This window comes from Labrus bergylta, chromosome 24 (assembly GCF_963930695.1).
Source record: "Labrus bergylta chromosome 24, fLabBer1.1, whole genome shotgun sequence".
NCBI classification, from domain to species: Eukaryota; Metazoa; Chordata; class Actinopteri; order Labriformes; family Labridae; genus Labrus; species Labrus bergylta.
In genome coordinates, this window is record NC_089218.1 from 2,197,118 (window position 1) to 2,218,269 (window position 21,152).

At 40.9% G+C, this 21,152-nt stretch overlaps 1 protein-coding gene across 8 annotated transcripts in view; it reads left to right on the plus strand.

Annotated features, from left to right (window-relative positions):
- The window catches only part of LOC110001119 (diacylglycerol kinase zeta), a 73,159-nt gene that overhangs the window by 8,652 nt on the left and 43,355 nt on the right, over nt 1-21,152 (plus strand). For 6 of the 8 annotated variants that reach the window (XM_029281795.2, XM_065952014.1, XM_029281796.2 and 3 more), the window contains exons 1-2: nt 9,410-9,521; nt 18,502-19,696. The exons of 1 other annotated variant lie outside the window; for it this stretch is intronic. In XM_029281795.2, the coding sequence (XP_029137628.2) occupies nt 18,726-19,696 (971 nt within the window). In that variant the 5' untranslated portion in view covers nt 9,410-9,521; nt 18,502-18,725. Of the gene's footprint in view, nt 1-4,790; nt 6,403-9,409; nt 9,522-18,501; nt 19,697-21,152 lie in introns of those variants that run through there. One more of the 8 variants, XM_029281800.2, reaches the window with a different exon arrangement.

Sequence of the window (21,152 nt, forward strand, 5' to 3'; positions counted from 1 at the left end):
ATTTCAGTCTCTAAAGGGGCTGCAAGACTTTTCGTTCGAGTTGCATCGTTCCAAAAATCTGTTTCTGGTTCGGCAGTTCACAAATGTTTGAGAGTTTCACTTAAAGGCAGGTTTTAAGAAAAATAATTATTGAAAAACTATCATTTTGAAACTAGCATTCCTTCAGTGCGCCGTCTACACCCTCCCCTCTGTACTCCCTAAAAAGCAACGCCCCCTCACTTACATGCACCATGAGCGCAGACAGGTCAGACAGTTGAATAGATTTTTCCTTTGTGGTGAAAATAGAGCGGAAGAGTTTAAAATCCTCGCTAGTCATTGTGGAGAAAGTTGGGGCAGAGAGGGCAGCGCATGGCGGCTCCTGGTTCTTCTGAGGTGTTAGCATATTAGAAGTAACTTAACCAAGAAGACTCGGTATGAGGTCACAGTGATGACAATCAGGAAGGGGTTAATGCGACTGGTTTATTGGTGTTTATGTGTCAAATCTGTTTGCAGCTGCACAGTTTGAATGTAACACCGTGCACTATTGACCCAGACTCGACACTCTCATCCGCCCCCCCTGCAGGTCACAGTCAGTATGTAGGTTAATCGATATCAGTGATCGGAGCGGTCCACACACAATCCAGAGGAGATAGACTCACTTATTTGATCCATACTGACTTCTATCACGGAGCAATAAATAAATCAGTCAGACCCGGAGGGCGCTGATTCTCAGGGTTCGTTTCTGCAGCAACAATTAAAGGAAGAATGTTGAGTTTTTGATCCAGAATATGACCACCAGCATGAAACAAAAAACAAACCGCTGGTTGTTGACACCTCCTCCACATTGAATCCTACAGAGACGCACAGCTTTTATACACAAGGGGAGGAGCCGGCCGTCCCGTCCATGTAAACACGGCTCTGACAACAACACAGCCAGCGGGACTCGAGCTTCTCCCTCATTGTAGACAGTCATGACTCAGAGACACATTTACACAGACTTGATTTCTGATATATTTATGTAGAACATGTCGCTCATTCTTCCTTTAATATCTGCAGCTCCTCCCTGATGACTGAATGAACACAGCACTCAAGCGGCTTCACGACTGTTATCGCGCCACTTTAGCAGGACAGAAAACACGATCCGTAAACACATTCATGTACGTGTCACACGTTAACACTCTTCATTTGTTTACATGTAAATGTCCCCACAAGACTAGCAAAGCGACGCTGGCTGCTGCTGCCGACCTTTCTCTCCTCTCATTAGTCAAATTGTTTGCTTCGGGGTCATGTTTGGGATTAATGTTTCAGTTTATAATCAGAGTCCTTCATTAGAGAGAAAACACAGAAAATGGGTCAGCGGTGGGTGTTGGGAAGTTAAAAGGATCTGTGCGAATTGTGCGCCGCGCCGCCCGAGTGCCGTTTTTATTTGTCATGGAAATACTGAGTGGGTGCTGGATGAGGGGGAGCAGGTGTGTGTGTGTGTGTGTGTGTGTGTGTGTGTGTGTGTGTGTGTGTGTGTGTGTGGGTGAAGTACCTCGCTGTGCTCTGTGTGTCTGTCAGAGAGACTGACACTAAAATCATATCGCACCATAACGACATAAACAAAGCTCTCTTTTCACACAGCGCTTTTATTCTCTCACCTACACAATATTTATATTTAAATATGTCCTTTATTTATCCCTGCACAGATCCAATAATGTTATATAACACTCAGGGCGGGGTGCAGTGGAGTAACGCTGACGTCATGATAGAAGTGTTTCTATCGGGACTAGAATCCAGAGAAGTTCACACGTCCCTCGCGTGTTCGGTGAGAAAAGGCTTCAAAAATGTCTAAAACAGAAGAAAATGTTAGTAAGTGTGAACGTTTTCTTTAAGTCTTAAGATTGAAAATCATGATGTTTGCAGAAAACCCCCAAACTGTGAGTGTTTTCAGTCAAAATGTGAGAAGGAGGAGGAGGAGGAGGAGGAGGAGGAGGAGGAGGTGTGACGTTGTTGTTGAGGAGGCAGAAAAAGAGCCAGAAGGTTAAGAGGAGGAGGTCTGGTTTTTGGATTTGCTCTCGACATTGACGTCGTTTTCTTTCAACGACAGCCTCCCCCACATCAAACAGAAATTATCTCTGTTACTTTCTTACATTTTAAAAAGACAGAATGAGTAAAAAAATAAAATAGAAGTCACACTCTATTGCTGCAAAGAAAGTATAAACAGAATCACTTTGACTTTATTTTGCAAAGACCTGTGCAGACACACAAGTGTTCAAACGTGGATTTCTGCACACATGAGCATGCACATAAATAATGCACAGTTACATTACGCAGCATAAATGAATAACACGGACAGAGTAAGCAGCTAACACCGTTTAACAGTTTGCTCCCAGAGAGAAAAATGTGCCAAAGCCTCTGAAAGAAAGAGTGCTGAAGCTTCAAAAACCTCCTGAATATGTCTCGTTAATAATCGAGGTCTCGAAGTCTGTGTGTGTGGAATCTGTAGCAGGACGACTTGAAACTCGAGAATGTTTTTAAATCTGAAAAAAAAAAGATCTGGAAGCAGATTCTACAGGATGTCGATGTTTGAAGCTCGACTGCTTGAATGACTGACTCCCAGATTTGACTCATGGATGGTTTATTTAGTGTTTGTGCTTTGTGTCTCTTCTGTCTGTAACTTTGTGATCATGCTGTGGACGGTCTCGGTCAGGTCTCCTCGAAAAAGAGGTTCTCAATCTCAACAGGACAAACCTGGTTAAACTGTGTTTCTGTCATGGTCTGATCTCTGAAACCGATTTCAGGATGGTTTCTGCGATTGTGGTCGACACCTTTTCTCGATAAACATCCAGTATCTCCTCGTCCATCAGCCCCTTGTGATTGGATCCTGTATCTGACAGGAGAGTGAAGTGTTGCTCATGGACTGTCTGCATTTCAATCAGGAGACAGCGCCCTCCTCTGGTCATTTCAAGCAGGGCATAGAGTAACGTTAAGTTTGTCTGGTGTTTGGTTGTGCAAGTTAAAAGTTAGCCAGTGAGCAGATTGATTTAGGGGTTTGTGAGCAAATTGTAAAGATAAAAAACTGCAGATTAAAGCTAATTTTTACCAAGTACTGTGTGTATCACAGCCTGTTATTGATATATCTTACTATCACTGTACAATTAGAGCTCTATTAATGCAAAAAAACATGCCTGATCTGCTCCTACATAACCATGAAGAACACACTACAGTGCATTAATCTGCCGCTGAAAATAGTCCCCAACAAATCCTCCCTTTCCTCCTAATTGAATAACGTTTGAAGCAGTTTTAGAAAGTTAACGTTTCAGGAATATAACTTGATATGTGTGAGCTGCGAGCTGTTTACATTTTTTCTAGAAGAGTCTTTGACCACCCGGGTAGCCCTGAGTTTAAAAGGTTACATTTTCAAGATATGCTTTTAGAGGAGGGACAGACATACTGCTAGAGAGGAAGGAGAATACTAAGTTTATATAGTTCTGCATGACCTCGACCGTCTGACTTTGGGTCCTTCTACTTGATTTTTTCACTTCCTGGCTGTTTGAAAGTTCAGCCTGTTTTGGAGCGGATCTCTTCGCAGTATTTAGAAATGTTTGAGTCGGTAGAAATGTTTGTGAACATTCAAACTGGGCCCCTCCTCCTGGTCTCATCCCCCCCCAGAAGCTCACACTCACTGCAGGACGTAGTCTGTATTTTATTTTGAAGGAACAAGCTACTGACTCCATCTTTAATAAATAATATAAACCTGCAATGACGGATGTTTTTGCAGTCCTGGTTTGATGAATTTGTAAGCGAACAGCTGAGCAGCAATCATTTGGAGGAACATTTGTTGAATGCAACGCTGCATTTATGTGGTGTGGGAATTCTCACAAACAGTAGTTTTCCCACTGCGTAAATTCACTCAAACTCCCCCTTACAGTCTGCAAAGAAATTTAAATTGTAAAGCTTAAACTCGACATCACATTATGCAGAAACGTGGTTTACAGAGTTACTGTTGGCAGGATTGTAAAACACATTTATGATTTGATTCATTGCATCAGAGTTCATCTGCTCAAATGTAATTTAATGAGTGTTATCAGGCTGTAAAAGTTAGTCGCCGTGGACTTGAATGACCTCGATTCGTTAGAAAAGTTATTCATTTGCATCAACCTGATAAATGAGTCTGGTAGAAAAAGTGTTATCGTGGCTTTAGGAGCATTCTCTGGTGTCTGCAACAAAATCACAAATGACTAGAAACAGTTATAAACAAGTATAGAGGACATATTATCCTCCTTTTCAAACAGTCTCCTGTGGTCTTATGCAGACCGCAAACAAAGCACTGGATGAGTTAATTTCACATTTTGTGGGTCGGTACACACTCAGGTTACCAAATTATATGTTCAAAAACACAGTGAAAGTGGATTTTTCACAATATGTCCCCTTTAACTGAACAATTAAACACAACACGTCTTCTTTGTAGCATCCATAATGTTTCAATATTTTAATATAAACCTCTAAAGCAGACATCAGACTTAAAGATGATGTCCAATCTTTTAAAATGTGGCCATCATTGGTGCTTTGAATGCAGAAAAACAAACACTTTTTCTCCCACTTTTAGCTCAGATTTTTGTCGCCACCAAGTTAATGTTATAAATAATGTAATAAAAGTCATGTGCGTTCATTTATGTCCACGTTAGGTACAAAAACAAAACAGAAATCAATCGACAAAGTCAGAAGTCAAAAAGTCAGTGAGGGAGTTTCAGTCAGGCAGGAGAGAGAACAGCTCACACAGGGGCCCTGATTGTTTTTATTATCCACTTCCTGGTTTGAGCCGGGCGGGGAGGATCAGTGTGTGAGTGTGTTTACCAAAGTGTGTGTGTGTGTGTGTGCAGCGTGCGATATAGCTGTGTGTGTGCGAGGGTGTCAGGCTCACATGGGGTGTAATTAAAATCAGGAAGAAACTAAAGAAGAAGAAGAAGAAGACAGCAAGAATAGAGGAGAGGAGTGGAGGAAAGTGTGAAGGAAGGAGGGAAGAAAAGAAGGAGAAGAAAAGGAGGAGGAAGAGGAGAAGAAGAAAGATAGAAGAAGAGGAGTAAAGCTCTGATACTGATACTATTGCTGCTGACAGCTCCACTCCTGCATGGAGACGTGAGGAGGAATGCAGGGGAGGATTATCTCTCCCTCAGGACCCAGCACTAATCTCTACACACAAACACACACGCACACACACACACACACACACACACACACACCTTGTGTCTTGTAAAAGACCTTTGGCATGTGGATTATTGACTTTGTAGCTTCAGCAGGGCAGCCATGTTTGAAGTTCTGCAGCACTGGAGGAGTGATATAACTGAACATTTTGAATGCTGAACATGATTTCTCAGGTAGAGTTTTTTTTTTTTTTTGGTGTTTTTGGGGAAGTTTGAAACGCCGTTGTTGCTCCACCTGCTGCACGAAAGTCGAATGCAACAGTTCAATGATTAAACTGTGGGTGCAGCACTTTCATTTAACAGAAAAGTGAATAACGTGACCATGTTTTCGTACATTTATATGAGAAGACTTTTCTACAATCTGGTTTAAATCGGAGTGCATAAATCAGGTGTTTTAGCTGTGGACCCTCATGTGGGCTTTAACTTGTAGTTCTTTTCTTGAAGTTTCATTATGGTACTCAAACTGTCCTACTTTAGAAGTTAAGAAAAGTATTTAGATTACAGCACGGCCATTTTTAAGTGAATCTCAGTTGTCAAATCTCCCATGCAGACCTGTTTTTGTCTCGCTTTATAGACGTTCTTAAATTAGCCGTTTTTGTTATGGACCCTGGTGTGAGCCTTGGCCATCAACCGGCCTTCATTATGATTCTTTAAGTGCTATTTTGAGTATTTGATGAGTAGCAGTTCTAGTTGTGGATACTGGATTTTGTTAGTCTTTTGTGTTTATAGGGCGTATTTCATTCCATAACAACTTTATAAATCGACTAACGTGGTGTTGCTTGAGTCCCAAAGTCTAGTCCAGGATCTGACCAGAGGACTTGGAGGAGCGATTTGGAGGCTTATTTCGATTTATGAGAATATCTCAAATTCTGCAAGAGCGACAAAAACGTCCCCGTCGATATAAATCAGGTCATGAAACGGGAAGAATGGAGGGAATTCTTGCGATGGATCCAGACCAGGTGCTAGACCCCGATGTGACGCGACGTGGAGCTGGACTCGCAGCCCGTGAGGACACCCTCGAAGAGCAAACGGAAAGAGAAGAAGAACGTTCGCTACAAGGAGGTGATGGAGATTTCAGCTCCGCCTCCTCCTCCTCTAACTCCTCCCTGCCTTCCTCCTCTTCCTCCTCCATCGTCCCGCTGGTGTTATCGCCTCCTCCGATCCGCGTGGAGGAAGAGAAGGAGGCGCTGACCGGCTGCTCCAAGTCTTTCACCGCACTCAAGATCTTCACCAAGAGGTAAGACTGAAGGAGGAGCAGAGAGATTAGATCACGCTGTCCGGGTTTGTTTTCGATGCACGTCCATCTTTATTTGTGTTGTTTTGAACTTTTGAGAAGGACATTTAATGAAAACAGTCTGGATTACCTCGATCATAACACCGTGAAGTTGTTTTATTCATATCGTCAGTATTTGGAAAAACACACTTTTGCTCTCCAGAACAAGGCAATCAAACATTGAGATATAACATATAACAAGATAGTTTAAATATAATCACCACGATCTTGATTCCAATTTTTAAAGATATCAATACAGATTACATTATAAGACTCTAGAGCGGTGCATCTTCACTGGTCTCACGATTCGATATCACAAACATCCGGATGTGTTGCATCCTTGGCGACTTTTTAAATCATGAAAACAAGCAGTCGGATAAATATAAAAATCTCTTTTTTATTATTTAGAAAGTGCTCAACAAGTTGAAATAAATGTCTTTACACTGTAAACTAAATAAATTGATTATTTAGTTTCCAGCCGTGGACGGGAAATCCACAAGCAACAGCAGAACAGAAAGATCGGTTATGTTCAATCACTGCATGACTGCAGACTCGACCCCGTCCGCATCGTGATGCATCAACCCCCCTATAAAACACGTCGCAGCTTAACATGAGTCAGACCTCATTTGTCCGCCTGCAAAAGCAACAAAACATATCCGAGCGTAAAGTCCAGATTAATTTATGACTTATGAAATAGAAGCTTCTGCCTTTTTTATAAAATGGATCAGTTCATCAGCATCAAAAAAGTCTAGAAAATGTGACAACATCGGACTGAAGCTATTCCAAACTAAGAACAGAAACTGAAGTTCTTCATCCAATCAGATCTCAGAATCTTAGAGTATTGCCGGTGGTGCAGCCTGCACAGATGTAGTAGTGGATATTGACCAGCAGGTGGAGCTATTGGTTGAGAGTCGGCTCACCACCCTGATTAGAGCGAATGTGAACAGATGTGTGAGACTGAGAGCCACAGTCGACTTAGACGGATCACAGCTGCAGGAACAACACGATGCCCTCTTGAGACGCACTGCCACACGTGCTGTTTTTTTATTCAAACTGTTCACCTGTAAAGCATCACACAAGACAACAAAGGGTTAATCCAATCTTCTACTTATGAATCCTGGATTTTCCCTCATTACTTGATGACAAAGTGCATGCTCCAGATTTTATTTGTGTGTTTGTGTGCGTAACCTTGCCAGTGGGTCACTAGCCATCACATGGTCAGGGGACATGATTCCCACGGCAACAGGGGCCGCAGTTGTCATGCCAACAGCAACAACGATGACAGCCGTGCCTCCAGCTCGACTGGACGCTGGAGTACGCAAGTGTCAGTGTGTCATTGGAGGGAGGAGAGGGATCATGGGGCAGTGGTTTGTCCTTGGTATGAGAGTGTGAAATGTAATCAGATTGCAGAATTACACGCTTTGATTTTAAAAGCTGTGAAGCTGTGGTGACAACACAACATCTTAGTGTAGCACACGTCTACTTTTAAAGTAAAGTTTTAGCATAAACGTAACCCAACATTCAATAAAAGGCAACTAAGAGCAGAAAATTCTAAATTGAGAAGGAGGAAAAATTCAACTGTTGATTATATTTAATAAAACTCAGGAGACTTGAGAATTTAGTACCAAAAATATCTTTGTATTTGGAAATAGGTACCAAGTCAAAACAAACAATATCAATGTAAATAGTTTTAAAAAAACACTCAATAACTTCAAAAAATGATTTAAATAACTCAGACATTAGTTATCTCTTCAAAATAAATATTCTTCAGTTCGTTCAAAATGTTCGATTTAAAGATATTTGAATATTTTTAGAACTGTTTTTCTTTTTTTTCTTTTTTTTTTTTTTACATATTTTGAGTCTTAATTAGAGTGAGGGGCAAAAAAGATTTCTGTTTTCAATGTAAGATTTATTTAGAGACCGGCTGTGACGCTGCAGATAAATATTCACGTCAATGACGCGCAGTAAACGTTGTTTGCGCACTAAAGTGTCTGATAACAAAAGGTGAAATTATTCCTACATTGATGGACATTTTTAACCAGAAACAACTGTCACATTGCTCTCTTCAGAACCACCATAACCCTGAACGCCGTTGACAATAACAGTATTTTTGCAGACCTTGCATTACTCAGGAGTTGCTGTCCTTCTTAAGTTTTGATTAATATGTACTTTTGTGTTACTGTGTGTTACACAAATTCTGTTTTTGTGCTGAACGAATCATTTAAAACACCAGAGGTACACTATCTCCATAGCGATAGCTCTGACCTCTCGTCACAAATCGATGCATGTGTGTACTTCAAACGACCTCCAGAGGAATAATTTAAAGATTTTGCCTTCTTCTCAAACAAAAAGGAAAAAAGTACAGAAACATAAATCATGAAAGCGCTTCATGAACAGGTCGTTCCTGTTTGCTGCGTGTGTGAATGGGATGTCTTTGTGATAAAATCCTATTAGTCTATTTTGCATGTTGTTCTTTGTGCTCCAGTTTTGTATAACTCCCAAACCGCACGCTGCAGAAAGAGGACAGAGGTCACTTTTTCTGTGTGATATGTCACACTCACAATCTTTTTACTGTTTCCTCTTTCTGCTCGAGTGTGTGTACTTGTTCTATCTTTGCGGGGACTGTTTTTAACCCTGCAAGTTGGGGACCTTTTTTGCAAAGTAAGGACATTTTGGTAAATCATTTATTCTTCGAATCATTGGTAATATCAGGTAATCATCAGGTAATAATTGAGTTCTGGTGTCATTAAGCTCCTGGAAATGGCTTATGTCAATGACAGGCCTCACTAAGATAGAAAAACAAGCACATGTGTGAATGTGTGGGTGAATATTTATCTGCTTGACAAGGAAGTACACTAAGCTATTTTAGTCCTCTCTCAGGCTCTCTCGCTCTCTTTAAGCCACGCCTACTCTCTCTCTTTCCTTTCACACTCGTGGTGTCTCTCGCCCCTCCCTCTCCCTCTCTCTCTCTTTTTTCCCCATCAGCGATCACTGTACTTGAGGGTTTAGCGTGAGCTCGGCAGTTAGATAGATGAGAAAGAGGAGTGGAATCATGCATGGATAGCTTTCTCCTCCTTTGTCAGGTTGGCTCCTCACATTTTCTTGCTTTTTGAGAATATTTGTAATTTAAAAAAATCTGCATTTGCTCTATTTATTCTAACAAAATGTTGTGTTTCTTGCGAGCAACTTTAAGAAAACATCAGCAGTCTGTAACTCTGCCAAAGAGAAGTCAGGTTGTTAGGGTTCTGATGCAGTGCTGCTTTCCTTCCGCAACATGTGCAACAGCTGGGGTGGGAGAACTTTTATGACGAATAATAATGCAGAATAGAAATCAAAGTCATGCAATTGCCTCAGTGTTTCCAACAACTTTAGGTTTCATTAGTCATGGTTGAAATTGCTGCAGGAGTGCGAGAAGTTTTGGGGACAGAAAGCCACTTTGTTCAAGTCATGCAAAAGTTCCCTGAAGATTTCTTCCTTAAACACACAGCTTAGCTGAAGAGTTGTTTACATTGTCATGGTGAACCATTCTAGTGCAGAACTCGTGTTCGGCTACATGTGCTGCAGAGTGCTGAGAGTAAAATAAACCACTAGTGCGTCTAATAACTTCGACAGGGCACTCTAAACAACTTCCCAAGCATCGTTTACAGCAATAGCTGCATCTGCAATCTGCGATCATGAAAACAAGATAATCGAGCTTAAAAGATTACTATGCTGCATGCTATGTTGCATCCATAGGTACTACAACATAAACAGCAATACTGGAAATTGCAAAACATATATGGCAATATTGAGAATCTGCAAAAAAATAAATAATTTTTGGATACCTGCACATAAATATCAGACAAATAGTAATTATCTAAAATATATGACTCAATCTGCAAAACATACACCAGTATTGAATATCTATATGGAAATATAATACTACAAATATACTGCAACATAATATATCTTTGATTGACTTATTACTGCTCATCATTCTGGATTATTTTGTTTTTTAATCATTAAAATGTCAGGAAGTAAAAACCTTTTTTTTTTTTATATATATTGGTGGAGTAATCACGTAGGTGTAATTTGGATGGTGCAAAGAGACGTTTGTTAATTCTGGGAATAAATCCACAGAAAATCGTCCATGCAGCTCTGAGGAACCTTTATGCTTCATAGCTCTCTCATCTTTTCCGACTCACACGTTTGCTGTTGTGCTTCAGTTTTTCCAGCCTCTCAGTGTTGTTCTTCAGCAGTTTCCAGTGTACACAAGCAGCCCGGCTCCAAAAAGACAGAGTTAGAGCCTTGCTGGTGAACATATTTGAGTTTTAAGCAGAGACAGGAGACCAGGAATGAGCAAATGGAGAGTAACTGAGTATATCATCATGTTACTCATGATTTGAAAATGTGTCAGTGTTGTGTTTGCAGCTGGTTAAAGTAGGACGCCAAAAAATCTGTTGGTGCAATATCAGAACAAAAAAAAAGGAATTTTAATGGCGGAACTTCTCACCTCCCCAGAGTATAGTTTTTTCCCAGCTTCCAGTTTGTGTGCTGCTACATCTTACTGATGTAGAGGCTGCATGCAAAGATAGACTGAGCATTAGTCTGTTTATTTTTTACTCCTATGTTGAAACAAAAAAACTGTGTGCGTTGTTTACCTTTCAGTGTTCCACTTGCACACTTATTGGACAATAAGGGTGGGGAAAAAATTGATTTATGTAAAAATCGAGATTCTTATCTTGTGAGATTTAAAAATAGATTCATAACTTCCAAAGATCGTTTTTTTTTTTGTTTTTTTTTTGGGCTAATCTGCCACTCCCTGCTTAGTGCTAAGGCGAGCTCTTTACCTCAGTAGAAAGACAAATGGAGCCCCAAGAAATTCAGCCGGTCTCACAGATGACTGGAGTAGATTCTGAAGTATGTAGACTTTGAATCATGATTTTGAATCAAAAATCGATTCCGAATCTAATCCTGACCCCAAGAATTGAAAACGAATCGTGAGGCACCCAAAGATTCCCAGCCCCATTGGACAGTAACCAAGACGAGTTCATTAAAAGGAGCAGCTGCTAACTTAGTTAGCTTTACACTAAAGGCAGCTAGGTTTCCTTTACTTGATGTGTTTGGCATTACAACTATTTACATGTTAATAAATGACTGAATAAGAAGGAAGACAGTCGTGGAAATATTGTGTTAATGTTTGGTGCAGAGACTTTTAGTGATGGACAACAGAGGTGCAGAGGATTATTTTGCGCTGTGTGTTTGTGTTTATGGAAAAGTGTGAGTACATTTCCAGTCATTAATTGGGCTGACATAAAAGCTGCTGTTTGTTCTGAAAACATGTCACCATGTCGGCTGACAACAGAGAGAGGCTGAGTAATAAGAGCGCTGAGAGGCCACTGTTTGGACTGAAAACAAAACTCCATCTAGGGAGAGAGAGAGACGGTCACACATTAAACACAACGTAGAAAATACAACCCAGGTTCACAGTGGTCTTTTGTTAGTCGTTCAGCAGAAATTTCAACTGGAGCAATATGTATCGGCTGTAACAGGAAACCAAATGCAGAGATTTAAGTTCTCGTTCTAAATGACAGATTTTCATCCGTTTGACTCGAAGACACCATTTATGAGATGAGGGTATGTCCAAAAGAAAAAGAGAATTGGAAAGAAATGGACAGGAGGGTGTGTTTTACTGGTTTCAAAAAAGTAGTCGCAAACCAATCAATTACTTTATTGGCTCAACTTTCACCTCTCACAAAGAGTCACTTCTGGGCGGTGGTAGAATCGATCGTCTTTCAGTTGGAAGGTCGGGGGTTTGATCCCCAGCTCGGGCAAGACACTTAACCCCAAGTTGCTCCCGCTGCTTCGTCACCTATGAATGGGATTGGTTAATACTGATGGTCTCTTTTCATAGCAGCCTCTACAATCAGTGTGTGAATGTGAATGTGACTAGAACAGCGCTATTCAAGCTCAAGTCCATTTACCATTCTTTCAGCTCACTTTACATTATTTGAAACAGGGCAGAGAGTTCTGAGCACTGTGAGGGAGGGCTTGGAGAGGGTAGTGGTCCTCTCCATTTATGTTCTGCTTTTTCTACTATTTACCTTTTAAAGGTTAATAGCTGGTTGGATAATTTTTACAGCTCACAGTGTTTTTCATTGAAGTTTACAAGTTTGCATCCAAACTCTGCTGAAGGTTGGAAAAGATCATGCTGTTAAGGAAACATTTATAAAAATAAACGTGTCCTTTTTTATGCTCTGAACCTATGTTGACTTTCCTGTTTTTCCAGACATGGGAAAAAAACAAGTTTTAAAATATAAATCTGAAGTGGACATTGTCGGAACACATTTTGGACGAATACCGACATACCTGCAAAGGGCTTTAATTTAAGACCTGCATCCCCAGAGTATTAAGAATTAGATTATAATTAAGAGATATAAGAATTTTGTTTTTTACAAGATTTTAAGATCGGGAGAGATAAATATGAAAATACTAGTTATGAGAGAATTGACTTAGTCATAGAGGAACTAATTAATCCAGAGACTAAGCACATTACTTATTAAATAAATAATCAAAATGAGCGTAGAGCCACTCTTCTACCTTCTTATGGACCCTTATAATTCCAGTTTATTCTTCCAAAAAGAACTTGTCTCTAGTATAAATGTTTTGAAGTTTATGCATGATGCATGTTAGGTGCTCTTTTTTATATAACTATCTGTAATGTAGGAAGAGGGCGTTTCCATCTACGGTCGGCTTTAGGGCCCGCTCTGTTGGACACAAAGCTTCAGGGTGGATCTGACATTCAGTTACCAGCCTGTGGGCGAGTTGAGGGTTGATTTCTGGCGCTAAGTTTGACAGCATCCATGACACTTTGACTTTGTGTTCAGAGGCCACAGTTTGCTTCTGGTTGGACTTTTATTTCAGCCATATTGAAAAAGTAAAAATCTGTTCTGTGAGTAGAATAAAACGAGCTGTTTTTATGACTGGGAAGATGGAGTGTCTGTGCAGATTGGATGAATTCCAACAGTCGCAGTAAATCTCAGTTTGTAGTCGTGAAATGGAAACGCAGTGAAATATGTCTTCCATGGTTTGTCGTGTAACTAAATAGATATGAGGTGCTGAGCCAATAAAACTGTTACTGGACGTCTTAATGAAGTTCCATTTTATCCTGCAGGCAATCTGTCAATGTATTATGAGAAATGCATGTATGAAGATGTGGTATGGATAGAACAGCTGGTTTACACATAGAGTTGTATGAGATTAGTAAATGAAAATATGAAACGGATGCCTTCCTTCCTTACACACATTTATAAACATCCTCAACATTTAAATTCTTCAGCTGAACATCCACCACATCACAGCATCCTAAAGTTAAAAAAAAAAAAAAAAACGAGAGCTACAGAGAAGTGGAAAACCGCAATGCTTTTAAATTCTTTTTATATCCGTCTATTTGCATAGCGTTCCCCTTTTTTCATGTAAATATTTAACCAAACTGCTCACAGCTCTGGACAGGCTCACATATTGTAGCACACACACACACCGGGACAAAACCTCTTTATTGTTTCCATGAAGTGCACCCAAGCTATCCACTGGAACTGTATTTTCATATGAAAGAGCCCTAACACGCTTTAGTTCACGAGAACTCACATTTACAAACAGTAAACCACAAGATAGCGCTATTCAATACTGATGCCATTTGACCAGAGCATTGGCGCTATTTGTGCCATAGTGCTGTCATTTATGCAATCCAACCAGAGAAGTGATGCCATGTGTATCATCCAACCTGATCATTGCCGTCATTGCGCCATCCAACTAGACCAGGGGTGCCATTTGTGCCACCAACTGGAAATGTTGGGCCTTTTGTGCCATAGTGTTTCCTTTTGTGATATAGTAAGGCCATCTGAATCATCCTACTGAAGTATTGGTGCCATAGTTATGCCATTGGTGCCATTTGTGCCAAATTGGTTCCACTAGGGCAATCAAACCAGAGCAATGGTGCACTAGCTTTTGTTCTCAACAAACTCCTAGTTACCATAGCTGTGGGTACTTACAGTATACCTGCTAAAGTTGTTGCACTATCATGAGTACAAACCCATGAAATCAAGAGTCAATTTGACGTCTTTTGGAAGCCTTCAGTGTCTGCCCATTTCACACATTTAGTTTAGTTTAGTTCTGAGAGTGCATCCAACACAGATAATCGCCTGTTATGTCTTCCATGTATTGAACATGCAGCTATGTTATAAAATGCCAAATATCAGGCTGATCTGAACCTATTGTTCCCAGTGGGATCTGTAAAGTTGCTGCAATTGAATTTAGGTGTTTTAGAAATTGAGTGCCTAGTTTTTTGTATTGTTGTTCCAAAGTTATAAACCTTAAATTCTTTGAACGTTTGTGTTTGTCAAGAATTTTCTTTCTTTACAAATAATATCTGACCATCTTGTAAATAATTCAAAAATCCATGTGCGGCTAAAAAAAAATGGCAAACATGTTTTAAAAGAAAAATATGGAAGCTTAGATATTTGTGTTGATTTCATTCACACCAGTGGACGCTCAATATGCTTCATTTGATTTCAGTCCTGCTTGAGCTCTGACTTAAGAGTTTATTTTAAGCATCATTTCAGTATCTCCTCTGTCTGTAAAATGACTCCTGCACAGTTCAAAAGAAGGTTTCTCAATTTAGAAACAAGAGAAAGGAAGACGTGCTGATTGAAAAACATTTCAGCTTTAATTCACAGTGACGTGCAGATACACACTCAGGTGCTCTTTGACCGAGTACTCTCATCTCATGTCCCGCTCACTTTCCCCAGTTATGGTTGGGGATTATCTCTGCAGAAGGCAGCTGTTGCATAACGACGACACACACTCTCACACGTAGAGGGGGAAAACACAGTCATAGCACATAGTTGTTTGGAAGCAAACAGAAGAGTAGGAAGTCAGTGGGAAAATAAAAGGAAAAGGTCTCAAATAAGGAAGAAGGAAATGAACACCTAAAAAAGATTTTGACAGATTTGTCCCTCCTTGTATTGATAGTTTATCTGGGTTTTATATTGTTATCAACAAAGGTCCAATTCAAGTTTTTTTCTTCCTGTTGTTGGAGGGTTACTTGAAGATAAAGTGTTCCAGTTTTCTGAGACCGGCTTTATGGAAAATCATACAAATCCAGCAAAGTGTATTAAATCAGATCTGATGTTTATCTGCTTCTGAGACTCAAGTGTGATATAAGTCTCATCTTACTGAACAGTTGTTTTCTTTCTGTCGTATCTGTGAAGCAGCACAGTCATGCTAAAAATAAAACTTTATTCCCTGCAACAAATATGGGTGTAACATTATCAGTGATGTCATGGAGTGGGCGTGTCCAAAACGTCTTTACTGAGTTCAGAATGAATCCAACGAATTCACAGATTAGTCTGGCACAGTGACATGCAGTTTTCGCCTGATAAAAAGGAATACAAGAATGAGCCAGTTAGCCCAGCTGTGTGCTGCAACAAAGGAGAATAAATAACAATTGCTATACACCTAATACAGTTTAGCTCAGTTTGAAGAGAAGGCAACCCATGAACAGAGGCTACAGTCCCTCTCGCACTAATTGCAGGTTGGCCTTCTGGTACTGCCGCTGTTTGGTGCATCGCGTCTCCCGTTCTCCCTCCCCAAATGTCCTGTCTCTGTTATCCTATCAGTTACTAGGCAAAAGCCCAAAAATAATATTTAGATATTTAATAAAGTAGCAGTAACATAGCCCTCTTTGAAACCAAAAGACTCATTTGAGAAACCTCGCTTGTCTACCAATTCCTCTATCAGTTATTTGGTTTGGGATAATGTGTGACTTTAAACAGTCAGTTCAAATCCAACATAATGTTTGTGTAACAAAAAAATAAGAGATTGAAGCGGTGGTTGACCAGCAACTCCTGCGTTTTGCAATCAAGATATTCTGACAGATATAGACCTTGCCACTCCAGAGCCATCAAAATCAGTTAGCTTGCAAAACATGGGAGTTACTTGTCTACCTCTGCCTCCACCTGTTTACCTATCAGTGACAAAACAAGAAACCATTTTGTCTTTTTAATACAAACAATCTGTTCGAACAAGTCAAAATGTTTGGTACCTACATGACATTTAGTCTCCAAAATAAATAAATTAAAAAAGGCCCAATTTGGTCGACAGAGATTGAAGGATTGACCCCACTTGGTGTCAACATTACATTTTCTTGGTGTTGAGAGTAGCAAACCTTATTTAGTGAGACGAGGAAGCAGAAGCAGATTGCTAATCCTTTCCTCTGATTGAAATGAAATAAAAAAAGTCAAAGTTTCCGAGCTGAGCTGACCTCCCATTCCTCATTCTGTTAAACTCAGACTGTGACTGTTGTCAGCTACACTTTCAGTCCTCACTGTAACGACCCCGACCTTTGCGGTCGTGCATTTGGAGATAGAGTACCCGTCTGTTTAACGTCAGCGGTGGGACTAAGTGTACAGCAGAGGTTTCAGTGTGCTGATGGTTCTCAGCAGTAGGACTTCCTGTTACACCGTGCGATGGTTTCACTGTAGAGCCCAGAGCTGCACGCACCTTTCTCATCAGTCATCTCATGATTTTTAAACCTGTTCTCTTAGCTGTGGTCTCATCTGTTGAACCAAGTGAAAAATGAGTATGTGGGCACGTGGTCTGCCACAGGTTTGTTTCCTGTTTCTTGTTAGTTTGGTGGTAGAACTTGAACAATATGAAAAATGATCATGAGTCTTTATGATCCGATAAATGCCAACATGCTACAACTTCAGTCAGTCTAGATGATGGTTTAAATGTTTAGCTTTTGTTTCTCTTTTTGCGCTTTCCTTAATCTAATCACTGAACCCATAACAGGTCATGACAACAATGTCAGCGTTAGGTCCTTTGTGTTTCCATATTCTGTTCCTTCTCCATTTAGCGAGTGCTTGCAAGCTGAGGGAACATTTTTAATGTGAAGCCTCCCTCAAGGTCATCTGTGTCAAGGCGAACGTCCATCTCCGATTCTTACAAATCAATGGATGAGAAAGGTTTGCTCTGGAGTCTTGTTCTGTTCCTTGGACTTTTACGAAGCGATTTGTTTTCATGGTGGGAAAACATTGCTTTCTCGTCTTACCTCCAGCTCATGATTCTGCTGACAGCAGCATTTATTGATACCTCATTCTCAGCAGGATGTTGTCCACCAAAATGCCCCGGGGATCAAAGTGATACGATATGAAAAGTATTTACTCTCTTGAACCCAGCGGCCTTTTGGCTCCGATAGTCACTGAAACCAAGAGGCCCAAGGGCCAAATCATGAACTTAACTTAAGTTTGGTGAATGTGTATTGCATTATAACTGCTTATCAATATCAACAAAGATTAGACATATTCATACACCTCATCTTTTCTGTGCCAATTCAACTTTTTTTTTGTAAAATCCTCTGATGCGACTGTCTCATTGGAAACACCAATTTCAAGCAGCAAATCAGTTAGATGGTAAACATGGCGTGCCAATGCTCTGTTTGCTTGTTTTTTTAACTACACTGTGGTTACAGCCTCAGTCACTGCAGATAACAAACCACCGCTTAGGTAAAAGTCTGATAAAAGTAAATTTTCCCTTCATGTAAACGCCCATTAGGGACATGATGTGGAAATAATGAAAGCAGGATTCTATCTTGTTTATAGTATCCCAACAAGATATCTGGCCTTTTCAAAATCTTATTTCTCGATAAGTTTGGAGATTTTCAGAGATTTGAGGGTTTGTTAGACTTTCTTTCAAGGTCTTGTAGAGTTGGGCAGACTTCAATCAGATCTTGGTCTCATATTTTTATGATTTTGCTCCAATGTTGGACAGATGGAAGTTGTGGGAAACACTGAAAGAGCTTTTGGGTGACTTTGAACAAAGCAGCACTGCATCAGAGATTCATTTTTTAAATATAGACAACTGGTTAGATGTTGAAGGATTGGATTTGTTTGTGTGATTTATCGTTTTTAGCCATTGCTTGATACTTGTTGTTTCAGTAATATTTGTAGAAAGACTCTCTGTTTATCTCATAATCTAATGAATAATGTAGATTTAATTAACAGAAAAGCTTATCTGCCCCTTCAGCTTTTCTGATGGAGAAGCTGGACTATCACCTTGTTTTGTTTTTGGTGGAAGAAACCCAATCAATTATCATGGATACCTCTACCTTTTGAGTATCAAAACATCCGATGACCTCGTATCCGACCTCTGACCAAAGGCACTGCTATGTTATTACTCCAAAGCCTCTCATCTAATCAGTTGCCAAATTTAGTCTTTAGTGCCTTCGTCATTGCGCCACACTCCAAGACATGATGGATTACTTCTTCCAACGGCATTTCCGCCGCTGCCAAAAGGGACCGAAGCACAACGCTGCAGTGCGTCAACCTGCTCCAGCTGTTCAGACCAGTAAAGCCCGGAGACGCTCCAGTGTTGGTTTGCCTTCAGTAGCACTAGCACAGTCCAGGCGCTCCTCCATTGGTTTACCTCGGATAGATACCGATTCGCGTCGGCGCCAAAGTGTTGGCTTACTGGTCGCCAGTGGACAGAAGCGACAGTCCATTATAGAGCTAGCAGGAGACTCAGGGAGAGGAGCAGAAAAAACAGATGGCGCCGCCAAAAGAGGGAGAAGAGTGTTCAACCATAAGCCTTACCGTTCTCACGGCCCGTCTGGCACCATCCCTCGTGGACTGGCTGTGCGATGTCGACGCCATTCGAGAGTCAAATCCATTGAATCTCATTTACTTGGATCCTCGATGTTACTTGCGAGTTTGGTTCAGATGGGAAGAGAAGCGAAAGAGAAAGAGGAGGAGCAAGAAGTCTCCATGTATTCGTGTTCAGAGTCAGACGGAGAGGAGGTGGCGACAGACGAAGAAGAAGCAGAAAACAGGCGTGTGGATCACTTAACCCAGGCGGTCATTTTGGAAAACATCAGTCCTCGCCCGTTGCTCCGCCCTCCTCGCTGCCTGAGACGAAACTCCTCCCACCTCCTTCCAGCAGAGTCGGTGTTACAGAGCCGGGAAACAGATTATGGAGTTTACGGCCGATACAATCAACGGCGGTCAAGTCAGAATCACTGGACTCCGAGTAAACCGATCCAGACTTCCACTACCAGCCCCAGTTTGGGTCAGCTGGTCTCAGAGGGTCTGAACTCTGAGTCTGCTGAGATAGATGAGTCCTCCTCTGGGTCTGCACTCCATAAAAGCTGCTCTTCACCGCTTTGTGGACCGGAGGAAACTATATATTATGATCCATATCTGGATACGTGGGAGGACTTCCTGTCGTATGTAAACACGCATATACACACACAAACACACATATGCAGCATCACATACTCCTCTTTTGGTTTTGATTATTTATGCAAGACTTAGTTGACATTATTTGTTGGGGAAAGTTTACAAGTTTCTGTTGTTTTAAGCTTTTGCAGAAACTGGAGAACCCAAATGTACAAATCAGTTGAAGTGGAAATCAAACAGACTTTGCCCTGCAGTCCAGATAAAGTCCTGGTCCCGTCTTCTGACAGTTAAAATAAATCAGGGGGAGATTTTCTGATAAAAAGCATTACCCACACATGTAGGACGAGATCACAAAGAGTTAAGATGTACTGTTTTGTCCAGAGGGGGCGCCAAAATCGACACAAACTGGAAGGAGTTCAAACAGCGTCTGTTTGTAGTAAGAAAAATATTTCTGTGGATAATTTCTGTAGCAGGTTCAGATGAGTTGTGTGCAGGGGTGACAATAGACCAAAACAAAGCCAGAGCGAGTTTCTCGCCAGGATCATATTCAGGATACAGGAAACAACGGGCTGAAACGAAAAGGAGGGGTGGGCTGGGCGAAACTTGTTCTCTGAGAAAAGGACAGGCAATGAAACCGCCAAACACCCGAGAATTGTTCAAACCCCAGGGGAGCACGAGTGACCCACATCACAATGAGGTTCAAGTTTGTTTTCGAGTCTCTAAAGAGAGTCACATCAATGTCTATAAATATAAAAACATTGCTGGAGTTCTTGTGGGACACTTTTCATCCTCACCAGTTACAGAAACACACTCTGATACACGTCTAGAGATGACTGTCCAGAAAACAGGAACTTTTATGTATTAACTTGTCGTGGTAATCAGAGATTAAGGTCCAATATTAACCCAATGGCGTGCTATTTTGTTGCACTGTAGTTTAAGGTCCAATCAGTAAGAGCTGTAGTGACTTTATAAAAGAGTCTTGTTTTTCATTTGCTGCAAAAAAACGACTTGTTGCTGCTTCTTTCATGCCTCTGATTGATTACGGTGATGTTTTATACTTCCATGCCGCTTCTCACTGAATGCATATATAAAATCTTGGATGCTGTGTATCATGGAGCGTTGAGGTTCAGAACAAATCCCCGGGCCCTGACTCATCACTGTGCTCTGTTTGACCGAGTTAGCTCGCTTTCATTGACCCCTCGCAGACGCCCTTTTATTCATTCTGAAAATGTTGAAAGCTTCAGCCCTCTCTCTCTGCTAACCAGTCACAAAAAAGCACTCTTGTTATCTCTTCCCAAAGTGCGTCTTGAAACGGGGAAAAGGCGTTTCAGGTCTGCTGCTCCTGCAGGATGATCTGTGTCTGGGGGAGCTGGTCTCTTTAAACCTTTTTAAAAGTAGATTGAAGGTTTATGAGGCTTTAACTGATGACTGTTCGGCTCGGTGACTCAGGAGATGTTGATCTGTGTTTGTAATCGTTCTGTGTTTTATGAATGTGCTGCTGCC